The sequence below is a fragment of the Erpetoichthys calabaricus genome, chromosome 2, assembly GCF_900747795.2.
Source record: "Erpetoichthys calabaricus chromosome 2, fErpCal1.3, whole genome shotgun sequence".
In the NCBI taxonomy this organism is placed as follows: Eukaryota; Metazoa; Chordata; class Cladistia; order Polypteriformes; family Polypteridae; genus Erpetoichthys; species Erpetoichthys calabaricus.
Genome location: NC_041395.2, coordinates 73,734,635 through 73,752,572, shown reverse-complemented (window position 1 = coordinate 73,752,572; position 17,938 = coordinate 73,734,635). Strand labels below are relative to the sequence as shown.

Below are 17,938 nucleotides of genomic sequence, written 5' to 3'. Positions count from 1 at the left end.
ATCCATTTTTTTGAAATAAAAAGGTGCTCTTTTACCCCGAGTACTTACTTCTTTACTGATAAACCAAATTGCTTATTTAAAAGCTGGCTAATTATTTACTTATTGCCCATCTCTAAAGTTTATTGCCCACATGCGCTGCTGAGATGCACACACCACAAAGACACTCGCACTTGTTTTGTTCCTGGGTAATTGAAAAAACAGCAAAAATCTGGGAAAAAAAAATGAACCTGATTCCTTTGTGGTGACCAAAAACACAGTTTTAGGCGTTTGCTTGCAGTACACACTATATGTCAGAAAAGCAAAGCTTCAATTGATTTCTCTAACTGCACAACACCAGAGCTGCTGCAGGAGGTTCAAACACTCACTAGATATGGAAGGACTCACTTCTACACAAAACAATAGTTCTGTAACAAGATTTCTTTATCAAGGCCCTGGTTGGGTATGGTGATAAAAACAAGCACCCATATGTATGCCTTACATTTGGAGTTTGTTCTAGTGGACAATCATGATGCCTTATGTAACGTAATGTTTTTCTCATTGAAAGTCAAACATTCTGCATTTGATTACACAAACAACTATTCTGAGAATTTAACTGTTTCAGAGACACTGGATTCAGTGCTAAAAGGGTACAATCAGCTTCTGCAGGTAGTCCTACCTGGACATTCAGTAGTCACATGGCTAATGATGGAGATACTGTTAAGGCGTAATTTGAAGCAACAGTCTACCTGACCTGAACAGTGAATTTTTAATGGAATTTTGTATTAGTCACAGATTGTATATAACAAACATGTTTAAAAAGATGCTCATAACTGTATTTGTTTCTTACATTTTAAAATGTATCATATGGGTACCAGAGTCCAATTGTGAAAAAGAGCCTAAAAACTTACCAAATATATCCACGTTGAAATGGCAAAGGTACCGATTAAGAAAACATGCCTTTTTGAGGCATGCTTATTGCAACAAAAGAAAACGTTTTTTAACAGATTCCTTTTACGATTTTCTTGAGGTAAGGATAGGTTTCTTTCTCACTTATCTTACATTTGCCTCTGCATTTCAGTATTTTCACCAATTAGGTTCTACCATGGCTTGGAATAAAACACAGACATACATTCAAATTATTTGAATATCTTTTCCTAAATGGTGCCTATTTTTCGCCAATTACATTTTTGTATTATTTTACATAGCCTACAGCACAGCATTGTGATGAGAACTGCATGTAAGAGTTTCACTGTGCTTTGTACAAACAATAATAAATTTGAATTAAACTTATTACATTGCATTTTTAGTATGAGCCTTAGATTTTTAAAGGGTCAAGCCATCTACAAATCACAGTTTTCATGGCAAGTTGTGCATACAATCAAAAAAAACAATTCTGAAAATAAAAAAGTGTATGATAGAGCCCAATCATAAGGAAACAGACTGAAGTGCTACATACCATTTACAGAATTTATTAATGCATGACAAATCACTCTTGCTGAGGATATGTTAAAAAAAAAAAAGCTTAGGACTTTTTGACTACTTAAGTAATTCACTGACACCAATCAATCTTTACATTCATTGGGAGAACATGAAAACTCCATGTGGACCCTTGGAATGTAAGGCAGAAAATTACAGCTCTGCCTTTATTAAAACATCTGTACTGAAATTTCTAAACTTCTAACCTGATAAAACTTGGGTGTATTGACGTTGCTTATTGTGTGTCTGTTCACCAAGCAGTGTATTGGTACCCTGTCCAGGGATTATTCCTGCATTTGCTCAATGCTTGCTGGTATCCAGCTGCCCCACATTCTTTCTTTGGATAAGCAGGTTTGGGAGACAGATGTATACCTACAATGTCTGTTCAGTTCTTGCCACTTCACTGCATGCTATGTTTGTGCATGATACACTCTCACCACAGCACACACATGCATTTTCTAATCAAGTCGAAAGCAGGATTTATCTTTATGAAATGAGCTTCTGTATAGTGAAAGAATATAAGTGATCATAAGGGTGACTTTTTTAGTTATTATTGTCTAGCTGTCTACAGAACAGAGACAGCAATTTACATCTGGGAATTCAAAGTCAATTATGGTGCTTGTGGATGACTTTCCAAGGTGCATCCTTGACCCTGCCCCTGAAGAATGACGCAAAGAAAGACAAGTGGAAAAGTGAAGCACACATCCAAACTCCTGAATCTTACAACAATAGTTTTGCTTTCTTCATTCTTAAAACAACATGGATACGCTGTTTTGCAATATATATGTAATCTCAAGATGCAAATCTATACTCAGTTTACATTTCTACTTCAAAAATTGAATATTTGGTTTGATTTTAGGGATGCACCGATACCACTTTTTTGGAAAACGAGTACGAGTACTTGCATTTCAGTACTCGCCGATACCGAGTACTTGCCGATACCGAGTACTTAATAAAAACATGATTTAAATTTACAGGTAACAGCTTTAGTCATATAATTTAACAAAAAAAACAAGAAACTCTCGTCTATCCACTGGGAGGTTAGACTAATTAGCGACACGGGGCTAACACTGCTTGTCCAAATATCCGTGGTGAAACTAAACGCAGAGGAGGCTTGCAGTAGGCTGTGGATATGTTTTTTCACGGAGTCGTGTAGTTTAGGCAGCTCCGTGTCAGTCATGTAGCGGCGGCTTGGGACATCATATCTGGGCTCCAGAACATGGAGGAGACGCAGGAATCCCACATTTTCTACCTCCGAGAGTGGCTGGTCACTCAATGCAATGTACTCGATAATTGCCAGTGTTATTTTCACAGCACGTGGATTGTCTCTGGACATTTTCTCTCGTCTTGCAAGAGTTTGCTGCAGCGTGGGTTGTGTTGGTTTAGAAGCGTGGGTAAACTCTTTGTACTCGTTGTCGTGTTGGGATTTTAGGTGCTTGATTAAATTACTTGTGTTAAATGCGCTACCTTTTGAGCCTCCTCTGGACAATTTCGCTGAGCACAATTTGCAGTCCGCCTTTGTTTTGTCGTCTTCATTCACTTTGAAATAGTTCCACACGGCTGACATGTCTCGCCTCGCCTTCTCCCCGCTCTGAGCTGCAGCCGGGGCCTGGGGGCGGGCACTCGGCGCCTGTGATTAACCCCTTATACGCTGCTCAAACATAGACATTTCTCAGACCGTGGTATCGGTCCCCGGTATCGGGGGACTTTTAACGAGTACTTTAGAAAATGTGGTATCGAGGGCGATACCAGATACCCGTTTCGGTATCGGTGCATCCCTATTTGATTTCAAGGCTTTTTTTCACAATGGAAAGCGGGTGCCCATAAGATCTATTATAAATCATGAGAGCAGGACATTTAAATTTTAAAATTTATAAAATACTAGTTTATGTTACCTGTCAGAGACAGGTAATAGATTAAAAAAAAACTCTCCTTTTCTCTGTATCCTCGTGTGACTGAGCCTCTTTTGACCAGCGTTCTCTCTGTCAAGTGTGTTCCCGTAAGACCTGCTTCCTCAAGCTCTGTTATTGTGCTGCGTCTTGATTGCCTTCTATCTGCTTTTACAAATCCCGTCTGTCAACTGTCAACGTGACTCCTATGCCTCTATTCCACCTTATGCATATCTCACACTTGCACATCCTCTTTCGATCTTGTAACAAAAGCTCAACTGACCAGTCAAACAAAGTTAAACTGACCAATCTTACAAAATGGCATATTATCTATTTTTATTTAAGTCAGGATTTTGACAAGGTCCCTCAAGGAGTCACTCTTTTTATCATTCAACAGCAGCTTTGGATATGTATTTGGTGTCACGGTCTATCTGAGATATGAATGTCTACTCCATTTCAGGTCTTCTGCAGACAACACTTTCCAAGGTTTTGCCTAATTTTAATTTGCTCTACAATATTATTTTCTGTTTGACAAGCATGCCAAACTCAAGTTTATAAAGAACAATAAAATGATGACATACAATACTTCAGTGATGGTATGGTATTTGTAACAGCTCACATGCTTTTTTTTTTTTTTACCACAAACAATGTCTGGCATTAGAGATCACTAACTCAAACAAGCTTTGCTGCACAAGACCACAATGTTATTTTCTACAGCCTTTCAAGTGCTTCTATACTAGAGAGGCCCCAGAGGGTGTCGGGATACGCTTAAGCTCCCATACAGGTGTAGTACTGTAAAAATGTGTCCCACTGAACAAAAAGTGTCCTCAATAGGACCTTGGGTTTCAGAGAGGATGATAAGGCATGGGGCTCTCCTACCCTGTTATCAGCAAGGCTTTATGCAATAGGCAACATCTAACCTGTAAGCAACCTTATCTGCAAGCAGGCTGTACACCCATGATCATGCCACTGCAAAACTCTGTTGAGCAATGAAGATGTCAACATATGTTTTTTTAAAATTTCTCTTAAAGAGACAAGAAGGTGGGAGATACTGAAAAAACACAATGTAGTTTTGTTAACATGTTGTGTAAATGTTTGGTTAACAGATTCTTCATTCCATCACTGGTATAGCATGAAGATGCTGGCTCACGTTTGTGGTTTTAGCTGGACTACAAAGTTTGTAATGCTTGCATGATGTTTAAATTTCTTCAGCAAGTTTTTTTTTTTTTTTTTTTAATTCCTCATGAATAAGAACCTGAAACGCTCTCACCCAAAAACTTGTACTCAGGTGGAGTGTCTAATTTTGACCAACATATAAATGTTAACTTTCACAACCCCTCCACAACTAAATTAAAAAGTACTCGTACTGAGGACTACCGAAATCACTACTGCCTAAATCACTCCAAATATTCAAAACTTTACACTCCATTCCCTGAAAGATAACTACTATCAAATCAATGTCAAATATTTTGTATGGTAGTAAAATTTGATAACAATTGCAATTTGCCCAATTTTCAAGAAATATGAATGCAGTAATCCTCTGCTTTAATTATGTGCATATACTCATACAGTATGGAATGAAATTAAAGAAGTTTCACATTATTTATATAATCACTCAATCTGATGTAACTGAAAGAATAGTGAGTATCAACGTTTACAGTTCGAATATAAACAAACCGTGGGATAAAACATCATATCTGGCCAGTATTACAGCTTGCTAAGAAGCATGAAAGGTGTATTACTGACAAGTATTACATAACTGGTTTCATGTAAAATGAATAAAAAAAGCACTAGCAGATGTTATCCTCACAGTAAAAAAAACTTGATGGTAGGGTATCAGCTTCAGTCACAAAATTGATTTTTGTATTAAACCTTTGAAAGCTTAGTTTTATTGAGTGTCCTCAAGAGCAATTTTTTTTCAGGAAAAAAAAAATTCTGCTGCAAACAATTTATTAATGAATATACAGATTCTGATTTGTTCATTGATAAGTTTTGCTCAAGGCTGAATAGACTGACCTTCCAAAGATAAGCCTTTTAGCGTAATACATCTGGCTGCTCTTTGTACAACATTTATTGCACATTTTTTGTAGCAGTGTGATCACAACTATATGATAGGTTGCAATGAAGCTCACTAGTAATTCATTAAAAATAAACAGCTTTGATAGTACAGTGTATAAGTGAAACATTCATTTTTAGTTACTTCACACTAAAAAACATACGGTAGAGGTAAAAAAAATAAATAAATAAAAAATTATTGTACTTACTCCAGGTGCTCCAGGGAATGGTGGACGAGGGACACCCGGCAGGCCTAATTTGTTATGGATGGCAGTAGCAGATACAATCTGTGCTGAAGACATTGCTGCCATGCTTTGTAATGCCTTATCCTTCACTGTTTGATCCTTGAAGAACAGTTATTAAAAGTTTTATTATAAGGCCAATAAATTATACTGCAAATATATGTAAGGAAGCTTTTTTTTTTAAAAAAAACCCCAAAGTATAATAGTAAACTTACAGTTATATTCACCTATCACTAATCATTTTATATCATACTATGCAAAATCAGTTTTACTGACCCAAATATAAACATATTTTGAACTAACAAAACCCTATTGTATTTTAATAATATCTGTTTTTATAAATTAAGTCAGGAAGGATCATAAAACACATTTGCTTGACACAGCTATATTGCCGATTTACTGCAATATGCATGTTTCAAAGTCAAATATATAAAGTTTACAAAACTGAATATATGAACAATCTCTACATCAAGAGTGTCCACGTTTGGTATTGGAAGACTTAGGGATTTTATTCCAATTAAATTCTTTACTTAATGTGGATCCTTTTTGCTAATTGAATTTCCTATATAATGAGAGGTACACCCCAGCTGCCTGTCAGAAGTCACAGGAGCAAACACATCTTACTTTATCTTTGAAACTGAAAAAGAGCATTATTACTATCATTGGTTTTACTTCACAAACATTGATTAAGTTTCTACATTTTTTAAATTTGCTTGCTTTAAAGAATTTTACACTTAAATTTTTCTATAAAAAATTAGCAAGGACGTTGAAACAAAAATAGACCAAATTTAAGCAACTCATCTTTATATGATTTTACTTATGTTTGTATTCATCATTAAGCAGCTCTCTAAAAACAATATCAATGTACATTTTTTTTTAAAATTAAGGATTGAAGGGGTTACCGTGCATTAAATGTGTTAAAAATACTGTTGACTGTCACAGTAAAAATAAAATATGCAGAGCTGAAAAAAAGAAATGGAATGATGAAGCAGAATGTCTTACTAAACAATGTTTCTTTGAGTCACTAGAATATATTTCAAAATAAGAAATTGGTTGGAGTAAAAAGCATGCTGCCAACTGGAGTCTTCCAGAACCAGGCATGGTGACAATTATAACAGTACTAAATGGATTAAATATTTTTACATTTGTGGAAAGAGAGCTCGCTGACAACCATAAATGCATATTTGATACAATTCTAGGTAATAGTAGCTATTTCTACTACTACTACTACTGCATATTAAAGTATTTTAATAACCTATATACTTATACATTTTTTGCATTACTTTATTTTTATTTTTTAAACTTTTTTATTAAAATGAAAGATTAAATTTTTGTCATATAGGCTCATTATACACCTTACTAGGCCCAGTGTCATTACCTCAGACCATATTTATATAGGTTGCTTACACAAATACTTGTTTAAAACGCTGAAGCTACCCTTCCACAGCCTAAAGCGGGGGTCTCCAACTCCAGTCCTGGAGAGCTACTGTAGCTGCAGGATTTCATTCTAACCCTTTTCTTAATTAGTGACCAGATTTGGCTGCTAATTAACTATTTGCCTTCATTTTAATTGATACACAAATTAAGACTCAGTTCTCCTAATTGTTATTTTTTCCTTAATTAGCAACCAAACAATATTAAGACACAAAATGAACCAACACATAAACCACCACCTGCGCCCATCGCACAATAACTGAAAATAAAGAAAGGTGAAGGCCTCAGTAATGTTGATCTGCTCAGGTACACAAAACATTTTGTCAGCACTCTTAAAAAAGAAAATCAACAGTTTTGGAAATGTCTGCCAAGACAGAATGAGTGCCATGGAATTAAATAATGGGTTTAATTAGCAACGAGATTTAGCTTCAAATTCAGAAACTGAAGTGAAGTTGGTTGGAGTTTAGTTGGTCATCTGCTGGCTCACTTCACATCAAATTTATGTTTAGGTGCCATTTAAGGAAAAATAATCAATTCAGCAGTCAGAGTCTCAAGAAAAGTAAATTAAAATAAAGGGAAATAGTTAATTAGCAGCAAAAACTGGTCACTAATTAAAAAAAGAGTTAGAATGAAAACGTGCAGGGACAGTAGCTCTCCAGGACTGGAGTTGGAGACCCCTGGCCTAAAGCAACTTCAAATTCTTAATACAATTTGCAATTCTTACAAATATGTTACTCCATCTTGCAGCCGATATATTGTACCTGACATTTTAACATATAGTAAATAAAGAAGCACCTGTGTGTTATTTGCAAGTGACGAAAATACTGGGTTGTATTCTAGCATTCTAATTACAGTATCTCATGTGTTGTACACCAACAGAAAAAGAGGGAGTTTTCTGTTGCTTCCTGTGAATATGAAAGAAAATGGCTAAGGATAATATGAAAGACTTCAGCAGGAAAAAGGAGATCTTTTTCCTATTGTGTTCTTATTTTGTCCTCTTTTGAAAATGAATATTCCGGTGGATAAAACACATTATTAAAAATCCAAACACCATAAGAGAGTCGTGGGTGTTAGCAAAAGCCATGGTAAAATGTTAAAATGAGCTCATATGCCAAAAAATATTATATGATGAAAAAATACTTAATCAACTTTAAGGAAAACAGGCAGCAAAAAATTATTTAAATTATAAATTAAGTCAGCATAATACAAGCAAGAAAAGTAAAACAAATGTGAAAGATAAAGCAAGTAGGTTTTCACAAGCATTCTGGGTGAGCATGCTGGCAAGAAAATGTTCTGTACTGCAAACTGCCCTTCACATTAGCCTTCAAAAAACCCTTCACAGAGGAATTTCAAACATAAGCAAGTGCTCCCATATGACAGGTGTCAAAAAAAGCAGAGATACTGTAAAAGCTAGCCTAAAAACAAGGCAAGCACAGCTAAAATGTAGACTATGAAAAAGATACTTACCATGCTTGTAACCTGGATACAAACAAATAAAATTTAAATGTAATTGTTTTGGCTCATTTCCCCCCACATAAATATTCAAAAAACATCTGATGCTAGGCATTATTACACCTGAAAGAAATTTCCATTATATAAAAACTGCTATATTTTCACATTTTGAATGAGACTAAAAACGTATTATTCAAAAGATTCCTAAATAATACACATTATAGAAAAAAAATAAAAACAATCTGATACAGATCAGAAATAAAGGGTTCTTCTCATGTGATTCTGAATTAGTGCATCAGAATTCATTATTATAGACACATTCCCAAGCAATGTCACACAACAACTCTATTTAATAGTTCAGTTCTAAATATTTTTAGTATAAAATATATATTTTATATACTGCACAAATGTACTGGATGTAGTGGTATTTACAAAGTATGAGGTAGCTTTGATGAACACTTTATGAAAGTACTAAATATGCAATCTAATACAAAGGTACATCATTAAAGAGGCATGTTATCTATGTTATCAGTATGGCCAATATTCACAGCTCACCTCTATGCTGTAATATACAAAAACTATAAAAATCAACCAGTGTGACAAATTTAGGAATAATATTCTAAATAAACCATTTTTATTTGAAATTGTATATATTTTAATATATAACAAGGAAAAAAAGTTTTCCAATTTTAAAAATGTTTTGTCAAAATGTAAACAGCAAAAAACAATGTAACCAGGTTCTTCCAGATCAAAATAAATCACAAGATACTACTGTAGAGGTTACTAATGTTTACGCAATAGGAAGAAAGGTTTAAAACCAGCCAGTATTCATATTACCCAGTTTAAGTTCAAACTATAATTGAATTTGCTTTATTTGGGTACTGCTCTAATTGTCATGATTTTGATCTCTACTCATGACATATACAATGCAGCATAATGACATTTATTTAAATTAGCACAGTGCCTATGATAAGAACAGAGGATGTGAATATACAATAGATCTGTTTAAAAGTGGAAGGATTGTACTTGAATTCTTCCCTTAGTTTCTAATTTGCCTTTCATTAAGGTAGACAGTAACACATACAAAAGCTGGCTATTTTAGCCAGGCAACAGCCAATGGCCATGAAAGAACGTGCATTCATAGATGTCCTCTACATGCTGCCTAATGAGTGGCAATTAATCCAGTTCATTGTGTTTCAAAATGTGGAAGACTGTGAACATCAAAGAAGATTTTAAGCTGTCTTTCAAGGTTTCATTTGAATTAGCTCAAAAGTGATGATCTACATTTTAAATATGTAGTATTAAGTTTGATATGACTTTCAATTAAATTGTGTTTTGCTTCAATTAAAAACATTAAACAGTGACCAGACAATTACCTTTCAAATATTTATTTTAAAATATATTTCCATTTCAATATTTAGTGTAAAGAGAAAAAAAAGATGCACTCAAATACTCTTAAATAATTTTAAAACACATCAACATTTTTTAACTATTCTTGTGGGGCTGTAATATAGGGTGAGGGATGGGGCAGGGAAAAGTAAGGGTAGGTGGCGCCAGCATTTTTAAAGAAAAGGTAAGGAAAGCTTAGACCCGGAGCATGTATATGTAAGCACCGCTGTATAAGTTCTGCATATTTAATATATGTAAGCTGTGGCATTCCTCTTAATGCCCTATGAACCATACTGTTTACAGCCAGCGACTAACAGCCAGTGCACTTGCCAGCATGCTGCCCATATATCATTCAAATTTACTATTTTTCAGTTATAGAGGTAAGCCTATTATTACTAAACTGCTGCAGCCAAGAACATGCATATTCTCCGTTACAAATATGTGCATATTAACAAAACAAATGTAAGCACTTGTTTTGAGCATTTCTTTTCCCTCTAACAATAACTCAGTGTTAAAAACACTGGTTATTTACATCATGGCCAAACCCAGTCTAATGAAATCAGACAACATGCCTTGAATATTGTATACACACTAATTGAAAAATCATCCCTTCCATGCATTATTTCTAAAAGATGCTAAATAAAAAGAAAAAAAATTATATCATCTAGAAATTAATACAGTATAAAAAACAGAAGAGTGAGTAATTGGGCAATTTGTCTTGTGATTAGAATATAAATTCTAAAATTAATGTTTATTAGAATTTTAATATAAAGAAAATGGTTAGTACCAAGACAGTACTAATGAGAGCTTGGTCGTTTTATTCTGCCTCCCAAAAATGCTCAAAACAAATAGAAAATGTTTCCTTGAAAGCCAAAAAGAATGAACTGGTAAAGCATATACTAAACAGACTAATGTCACATGCAAGGAATCTAGGTTACAAGAATCACAGTACAAGGCATTCGCCCATCACCATGGAAAACAGGAAGTGAAACGCATAGCAACCACAAGCCCAAAAGCAGAAAAGCGCATACCTTTAGCTTGGAATGAAACTCACGAGATTTCCTTCTGGCAAGAACCTGAATGTGACTAGACACCTGCAGGGTAGGGAAAGGGAGGGAAACAAAGGAAAACCTGTAACCATGGAGAAGGAAAGCCCCCTGCAACTGGGCAAGCCAGACGTACCTTGATGGCAGCTTGGATTTCTCGAACTTTCTTTCTTGCTAAGACCTGTATGTGACTAGACACCTATTGTTTAAATTTTTTGGAGGGGGGGGGGGGGGGGGGAGGGAAAAAAGGAAGACAAAAAGGAAACCAAATGAAAAAGTAGCATCTATTATTTAACAGGATTATGGGAGACAACATTTTTCATTACATTCTTTGCCAAAGTATGCAGGCAGCAAAAGTATTATATTATGCAATGATCAGCATAATACAAGTGAAATAAAAAAGACATAAATATTGTGAATATTTATTATCAACATGAGTAAAAACATATTTGCAATATTGCATATATTTTATTAGACAAAGCAGAATTTTTACTATATTTATCAAAGGAAAACTACGTTTTTTTTCCCTGTATTCTTAACCTGCTTAATGTGGCAACACTATTTAGATCTGTGGTATGCTGAAATTTAGTTAAAGCAAAAATCATGGTATTTTGTTCTGTTTAGGGTTTATTCATACTTAACTTTCCCTCTCTAAAGTGCAACAGCGACTGTTACAGTAAATTACAAATGTACCACTTGCATATTTAATTTCCCTTTTTGGTTTGACAATTTGGGTTTAGTGGCAAGCTTAAAAACATTTTAGAAAAAGGTCATAGACAAACTTTTTGGCTTTCTTTATGTGACACACCTTATGAAAGCTACACATCCAAAACACTAACGTTTCTTTCTGTTGACAGAGTGGAGTAATCTTTGAATTTCCACTATTATCTGTCTTATCCATACAACTGTGCTATGATACTGTATATATAATGTACTGTATGTTTTTTCTCCTGCGGTGGGTTGGCACCCTGCCCAGGATTGGTTCCTGCCTTGTGCCCTGTGTTGGCTGGGATTGGCTCCAGCAGACCCCCGTGACCCTGTGTTCGGATTCAGCGGGTTGGAAAATGGATGGATGGATGGATGTTTTTTCTCAGGATATGTTTCACAAGGTTTCAAGAACAAAGTGCACAACCAAACAAATGGTTAAGGAAAGGGGGTAAGAAATGTATTAGGAAAGCCAATGTGTTAAGCAAGAAATAAAATTTTGCATTTCAATACATTCTTTTAAATCATAAAGCTCTAGAGTGGTGACGTTTTGCAAGCAGGTTGAGCATGCAAGTAAGGACTATCACCACTTCCATTACAAATATGGTTGTGTAACCTTAACTGCATTTACAACTTGGAATGTTGGCAATTCCTAATATAAACTTTAAAGAAAAATCAGCTGAAATATTTATAGTTGATCATTTTATGTTGTAGTTTTTTATTGAAAAAAATGCTGAACTCTAAAGAATTCAATAACACAGCTAAAGATCAGTAACAATGAGTGGACTAAAAACAGAAAAGTAAAACCCAGCTTTTCTATAGGTATTTCTTTAACTTAATCATGAACCTAAATTGCCTGCACTCTGTGTGTCACTCTTTCGGGAATAGTTCAATTTTAATTTCATATATTAAGAGAAAGGTGGGAATTACTTTTGTGACCTTTATATTGTATTTATTAACTGATTAAACTAAAATTAAAAATCAGAGATACTTGGTAAAAGCAGTAACACATTTTTTGGATATTAAATTGAATTAACCTTACAATAGTAAATAACAAATCTTCTGGTGAGCTTTGATATCTTTTAGATTTTTTCTTTACTAACTCTAGCAAACAATTTTAAAGGTGCATGTTTAATCCATTCAAGAATGAATCATGGATGTGATTTTCAATCAATCAATTTTGACCTTTACTTAATACACACACACACACTAAGACCACCCTCCAGCCCGTACCCACCATTTTAAATATTTGTGTTCAAAAGTTATACAATACCTCCATGTAGCGTTTCGTAACGGAGATTTTACTCCTGTAATATCAGCATTACTGGCAATTTGTGCTGAGAGATGTATCTTTTGTCTATATTTTAAAATGATTAATAACATATTCCTAACTAATTGTGTCTTTATAGTTTTTCACAGTTAATGAGCTATTTGAAAAATGTCAACATGTGCTGACATTGAAATAAGTTTATATTGAGATTTTAGAAAGGAAACATGAAACAATGCTCTCTACTGCATAACTGGTGGTAATGAACAGACATCTGAATGATATTTGAATGTATATAATTGCAAATATGTAACACCTGACTAAATATCTGACAGATTATAATAGATTTATTGGCATGATACTTGCACTAGGAAATCACTACAAATTAATTGCCTTAAATCACTTTAAACTACAAATGTTTGAAACTCACTGTTTTCAGGTCATAAACCAAAATGTATTAAATGAAGGTTACCTAATATAATGTTTGAATGAAGAAACCTGTCCCATTCTGGCACTATAAAAAATTAAAATTTTCCTTTTACTCTAAATAACTTGAACCACCTTTAGGTGCACTGAGTGCATCAAAATGCTTCTCATAATTCAAAATCAGAGCTTTACTTCACTATTGATGAATTTTAGTTCACTCTTTTTTGCCAATCTGTTTTAATTCAGAAGCACTGGTTTCCAAGCATGAACAGCTAATTTCTGGTCACAACATCACAACTGGGTTTACACATTGACTAGGCCAGAACAACACTTTAACTTTTTACATTTCAGCCATTTGATTGTGGACTCAATATTTCTGGCTTTCGATCAGTGTATGGCCCAATTATATTTCAGCTCACACAACTGGTGTAGGGCAAAATTCAAGGCAAGATGTCCAAATGCTGAGGAAGCAAAGCATCCCCATGTTGTAACACTACCATCACCATGTTTGACTGCTTGTATGGATGTTCTTACTGTGGAATGATGTGTTTACATTAAGTAAGACATAATGGGACCTCTGTCATCCAAAAAGTTGTTTTTTCATTTAATCTGTCCATAGAACACTCCCCCAAAAACCTCAGGGTTCACATAGGTACTTCCTGGCAAATGACAGACAAGCATTTATGTTCTAGGCTTGCAGTGTTTGTTGCCTAGCTAATCTACAATGAAGCCCTTTATTGCATAGTGCCTTTTTGATTGTAGAGCTTGAGCACGGAGTTTTGTGGAGACAGGTAAGTATGACTTTTCTGACTGTTTATTTATTTTTGTAATATCCTAGATATACTGTACCTTGTAGTAGCTGGCAAGATTCACTGCTGTTTTTTTTTAGATTAAGTGACAGATATCAACATTTTATTTTTGATATCCTCAAGAATTTATGTGGACTATGCAACTACTTCCTTGTGCAATCTCTGTGATAGTAGCTTGACATTGCTGGTAAGTATCAAAATACTTAAAGTGAGAATAAGCTGGTCTTGCTGTCAGCAACCTGTGTTCAATGAGCTGAACACAATTATCCCTCTAATTGGACTGATTAAACAAGGGGACACTTTCTTTTTCACACAGTGCCATGTGGTGTTAGATAACTTTGTTAATTTGCTAAATGAAATTAGTTATGGTAAAAACAACCAAAACATATTTGTTGACTATGGTGCCCTTTATGTTATACTATACATTCTAGTTGAAGATCTGAAAATATTCAGTGTTAAAAACCTAAAATAAAAGAAAGGAAGTTCATAAGAGTACAAATTCCATTTTACAGCAATTAAACTATAATTTTGAATATTGTACCCAAGTACACATTTTATGGTACAGTCTGTGAAAATGTTTCCAGTAAAACTCAAAGTCATTTTCAGGAAAATCACTGCAAATAATGCAATATTCTGTAAATATGTCTTACAAAGGTAAAACATAAGAAGAAGAAAGTACATTCCTGAAAACAAAGGTTTATTAAAAATGTTTTAAACCACCTACTCATCTTACATTTTTTAAGTATCTGTTTAACAACAAAGAAAGTTCAGGATTTCCCAAAAATGAAGAAGAAAATTGGTGTCATACAAAATAAAATTAAAACAACAAGAAAAGGAAGGGATATTCTATAGTGCTCATTTTGTAAGTGGCTAGTGATTAGCTTTTGTGCACTAAAATATGAATTTAAACTTTAATATTTGCAGTTTATTACATGTGTTTCTTGAGGGTTACGTCAGGAAGGGCACCCGGTGTAAAATTTTGCCAAATCAATATGCGGACAACAATACAAATTTCCATACCCGTAACAGAACAAGATGCAGAGGACAGAAAGATATGGAAGAAGATGATCTGCTGTGGCAACCCCTAACGGGAGCAGCCGAAAGAAGAAAAAGAAGATTACATGTGTTTCTTGTTCAAGCATCAAGATAAAAAGTTATATAGGAAACTACACAATCAAGTTCCATGGTAAAACTAAATTTCTAACGATTGAAAACAACAAATCTTCAGAAATTAATTCTCAACTAGTAGATGGGAAGCAGAATTCCGTTGTGGTAGGACATTTCTTGAAGACAATGTTGACACCATGGAGCAAATCATAATAGGCTGTCAAAACTGATGGTATGTGAAATAGGAGGCTGAAGAGATTTGTAGTGCGTCAGCTCAATTCACGTTTCATAAGTAAGGTCTGTGTATTCTGATTTCCAAGACTGCTGACTACTGAAATAAAGAAAAATTGCATCCAATGTTGCAATGACAATTTCAAGCTAATAAATTTGCAGTGGATGCAATTTAAGAAACATTTCCTAACTAGCAATGAAAGTTGATTATATCACTATGGACCAGAGTACAAACAGTCTACACAATGGAAGCCTGGTGATTCTCCAACACAAGACAATCAAGGTACAAGCCAGAGCTAGAAAGATCATGCCAGTTTTTAAAGATATTTAGGGTGCAGTTTATATGTTTGGTCTAGCAACAGAAGCAGTTAAAGGGAAAAAATGTGAGAAGAGCTGTCAACCAACCCCCTTCTGCATCAGAACAGTACAGTTGTTGTCATGAAACTATGGATTCATATAGATGTCACACTATCCCTATTATCCTGACCTTGCACTGCACAGCTACCATTTGTCCCTCAATTTGTTGGTTTATCTCCAGGAGTTGTGCAATGTCAGTGATGATGTTGTCACATAAAGAAGTGTGGCAACACAAACCAGGAAAAAAAAATGTTTAATTTGGGAGGCATAGAAAATCTCTGTGAACATGATAGCAAATGTATTAGTTTTCATGAGGATTATGTTGAGAAAATAAATTTTTTTTGGTATTACTCTTGTTTATCTTAGTAGATCAGGCTTGATTTCTTGATTACAACTCGTATGTAATTTCTCAAAAAAAACCAAAAAAAAAACAAATTTAATAATTTAATTCAATTATTCTTATAAAATGAGTATTTTAAGCTTTGCACTAATAAACACAAAAATGTCAAATATCTATAATTTGAGTCTTTATTCCCACCCCAATTTCTTTATGTTATTGGCCGTGATGATAAAAATAGTTTTTCAGTGTAGGTCATAAGTCAAGTGTTGTTATTTATTGTTCAGGGCATACTGATAGTTCCAACTACAGTGGAACCTTGGGTCACGACCGTAATTCGTTCCAAAACTCTGGTCGCAACCTGATTTGGTCATGACCCTAAGTAATTTCCCCCATAGGATTGTATGTAAATACAATTAATCCGTTCCAGACCGTACGAACTGTATGTAAATATATATAAGCTCGCTCGCGCTCTCTCTCACTGCACAGGGAGAGACTGAACACGTGCGAACCAGAAAGGAAACTGGCTTGTTTGTCACCCGAGTGTGTGGTCGTGAACAGATGCAAAAGTTTGCCGAACTTTTTGGTCGTAACCTGATTTGTACGTGGTCCGAGACGTTCGTGACCCGAGGTTCCACTGTATTCTGTCACTTTCTATTCAATGCACTTCACCAGAATCAAGAAGGTATATGCAGTTGCACTGGAACAAAAACGGGCACAAGTAGTTCAACATTCATCAGTGTTTACTCTGCCTTCAATTGCACAATGAAACAATAACTCAGTTGGACATGAGAAAGATGTAAACAACTATAAAGTGAAGTCTAGAGCAACACAAAAATTGAATTTATGGTATTGGCATTTTGATTTTTTTGTGCAGGTTTTCTGGTTTGTTTATGTGTGCTTGTATGTAAAAGAGAGTGAGACAAAGGCGACTATAGGCTTAATATGTAAAAAAATATTTAGATCTAAGATCTGGCAGACATTAAAAATGTTTCATGTCAAAATTAACATGAGGATGCCAGAAATATAACTGTAAACGTATAAATCAAAGGTAGGTTATATTTTTGATGAAGTACTATACTCTAACCTAGTTCAATACAGAATAAAACATAAAAATGCAGACATATTTAGTAGCAATTCAAATACTGAAACACTACTAAATACCACCCCCTAACTTATGATACTACTAAAACTTGTGGCATCGAAAGAACTAAACCCCTAGTTGTACCATATGACAAAAAGTACAAAGTGTGGCAAGATGGAACAGTGTGCAACATTGCCCTGCATGGATGCAGCATACTGTGTCATGTTTAGGATGCTTGGTAAGTCAGCCATTGATGGTGACTTGTGTACAAATAAAAAAAATCCTAACAAGACCCAGTTCATAGCAGAGAGTTAATGTAGTGGCCAAAAGGTCTCATGTATTATCATGAACAAGTGCAACCACTTTGCCTGCAAATTTCCATGTTTACGTGGCAGCAGCTATATGTCTGGACCTGAAATTTTTGTTTGCAGAATCACTGATCTCATCTGTCGCACTATTATGATATACATCTCAGTTATTAGCCCATTCCAAATACATTTTTTCTGTATGACTGGTGACAACACTTTAAGATGTAGCATCCAATCTCAAGCTACTGTAACTGAATAGCTGCCAAATTATTTTGCCATTAACCATGTTGACCAGTATCTTGTTTTGTTGTACTGTTGTCACAAATCTATGTGATTTGTCTTGTT

At 34.7% G+C, this 17,938-nt stretch overlaps 1 protein-coding gene across 5 annotated transcripts in view; it reads right to left on the bottom strand.

The window, feature by feature from the left end:
* tead1b (TEA domain family member 1b) overlaps positions 1–17,938 on the bottom strand; it is a 184,158-nt gene that overhangs the window by 46,035 nt on the left and 120,185 nt on the right. Inside the window, exons 5-8 of one of the 5 annotated variants that reach the window (XM_051922781.1) lie at positions 11,099–11,161; positions 10,948–11,010; positions 8,543–8,554; positions 5,609–5,743 (exon numbers count right to left, since the gene is read on the bottom strand). In XM_051922781.1, coding sequence (XP_051778741.1) covers positions 5,609–5,743; positions 8,543–8,554; positions 10,948–11,010; positions 11,099–11,161 — 273 coding nt within the window. The remainder of the gene's footprint in view (positions 1–5,608; positions 5,744–8,542; positions 8,555–10,947; positions 11,011–11,098; positions 11,162–17,938) is intronic. The other 4 variants (XM_051922782.1, XM_051922784.1, XM_051922783.1 and 1 more) reach the window with 4 other exon arrangements.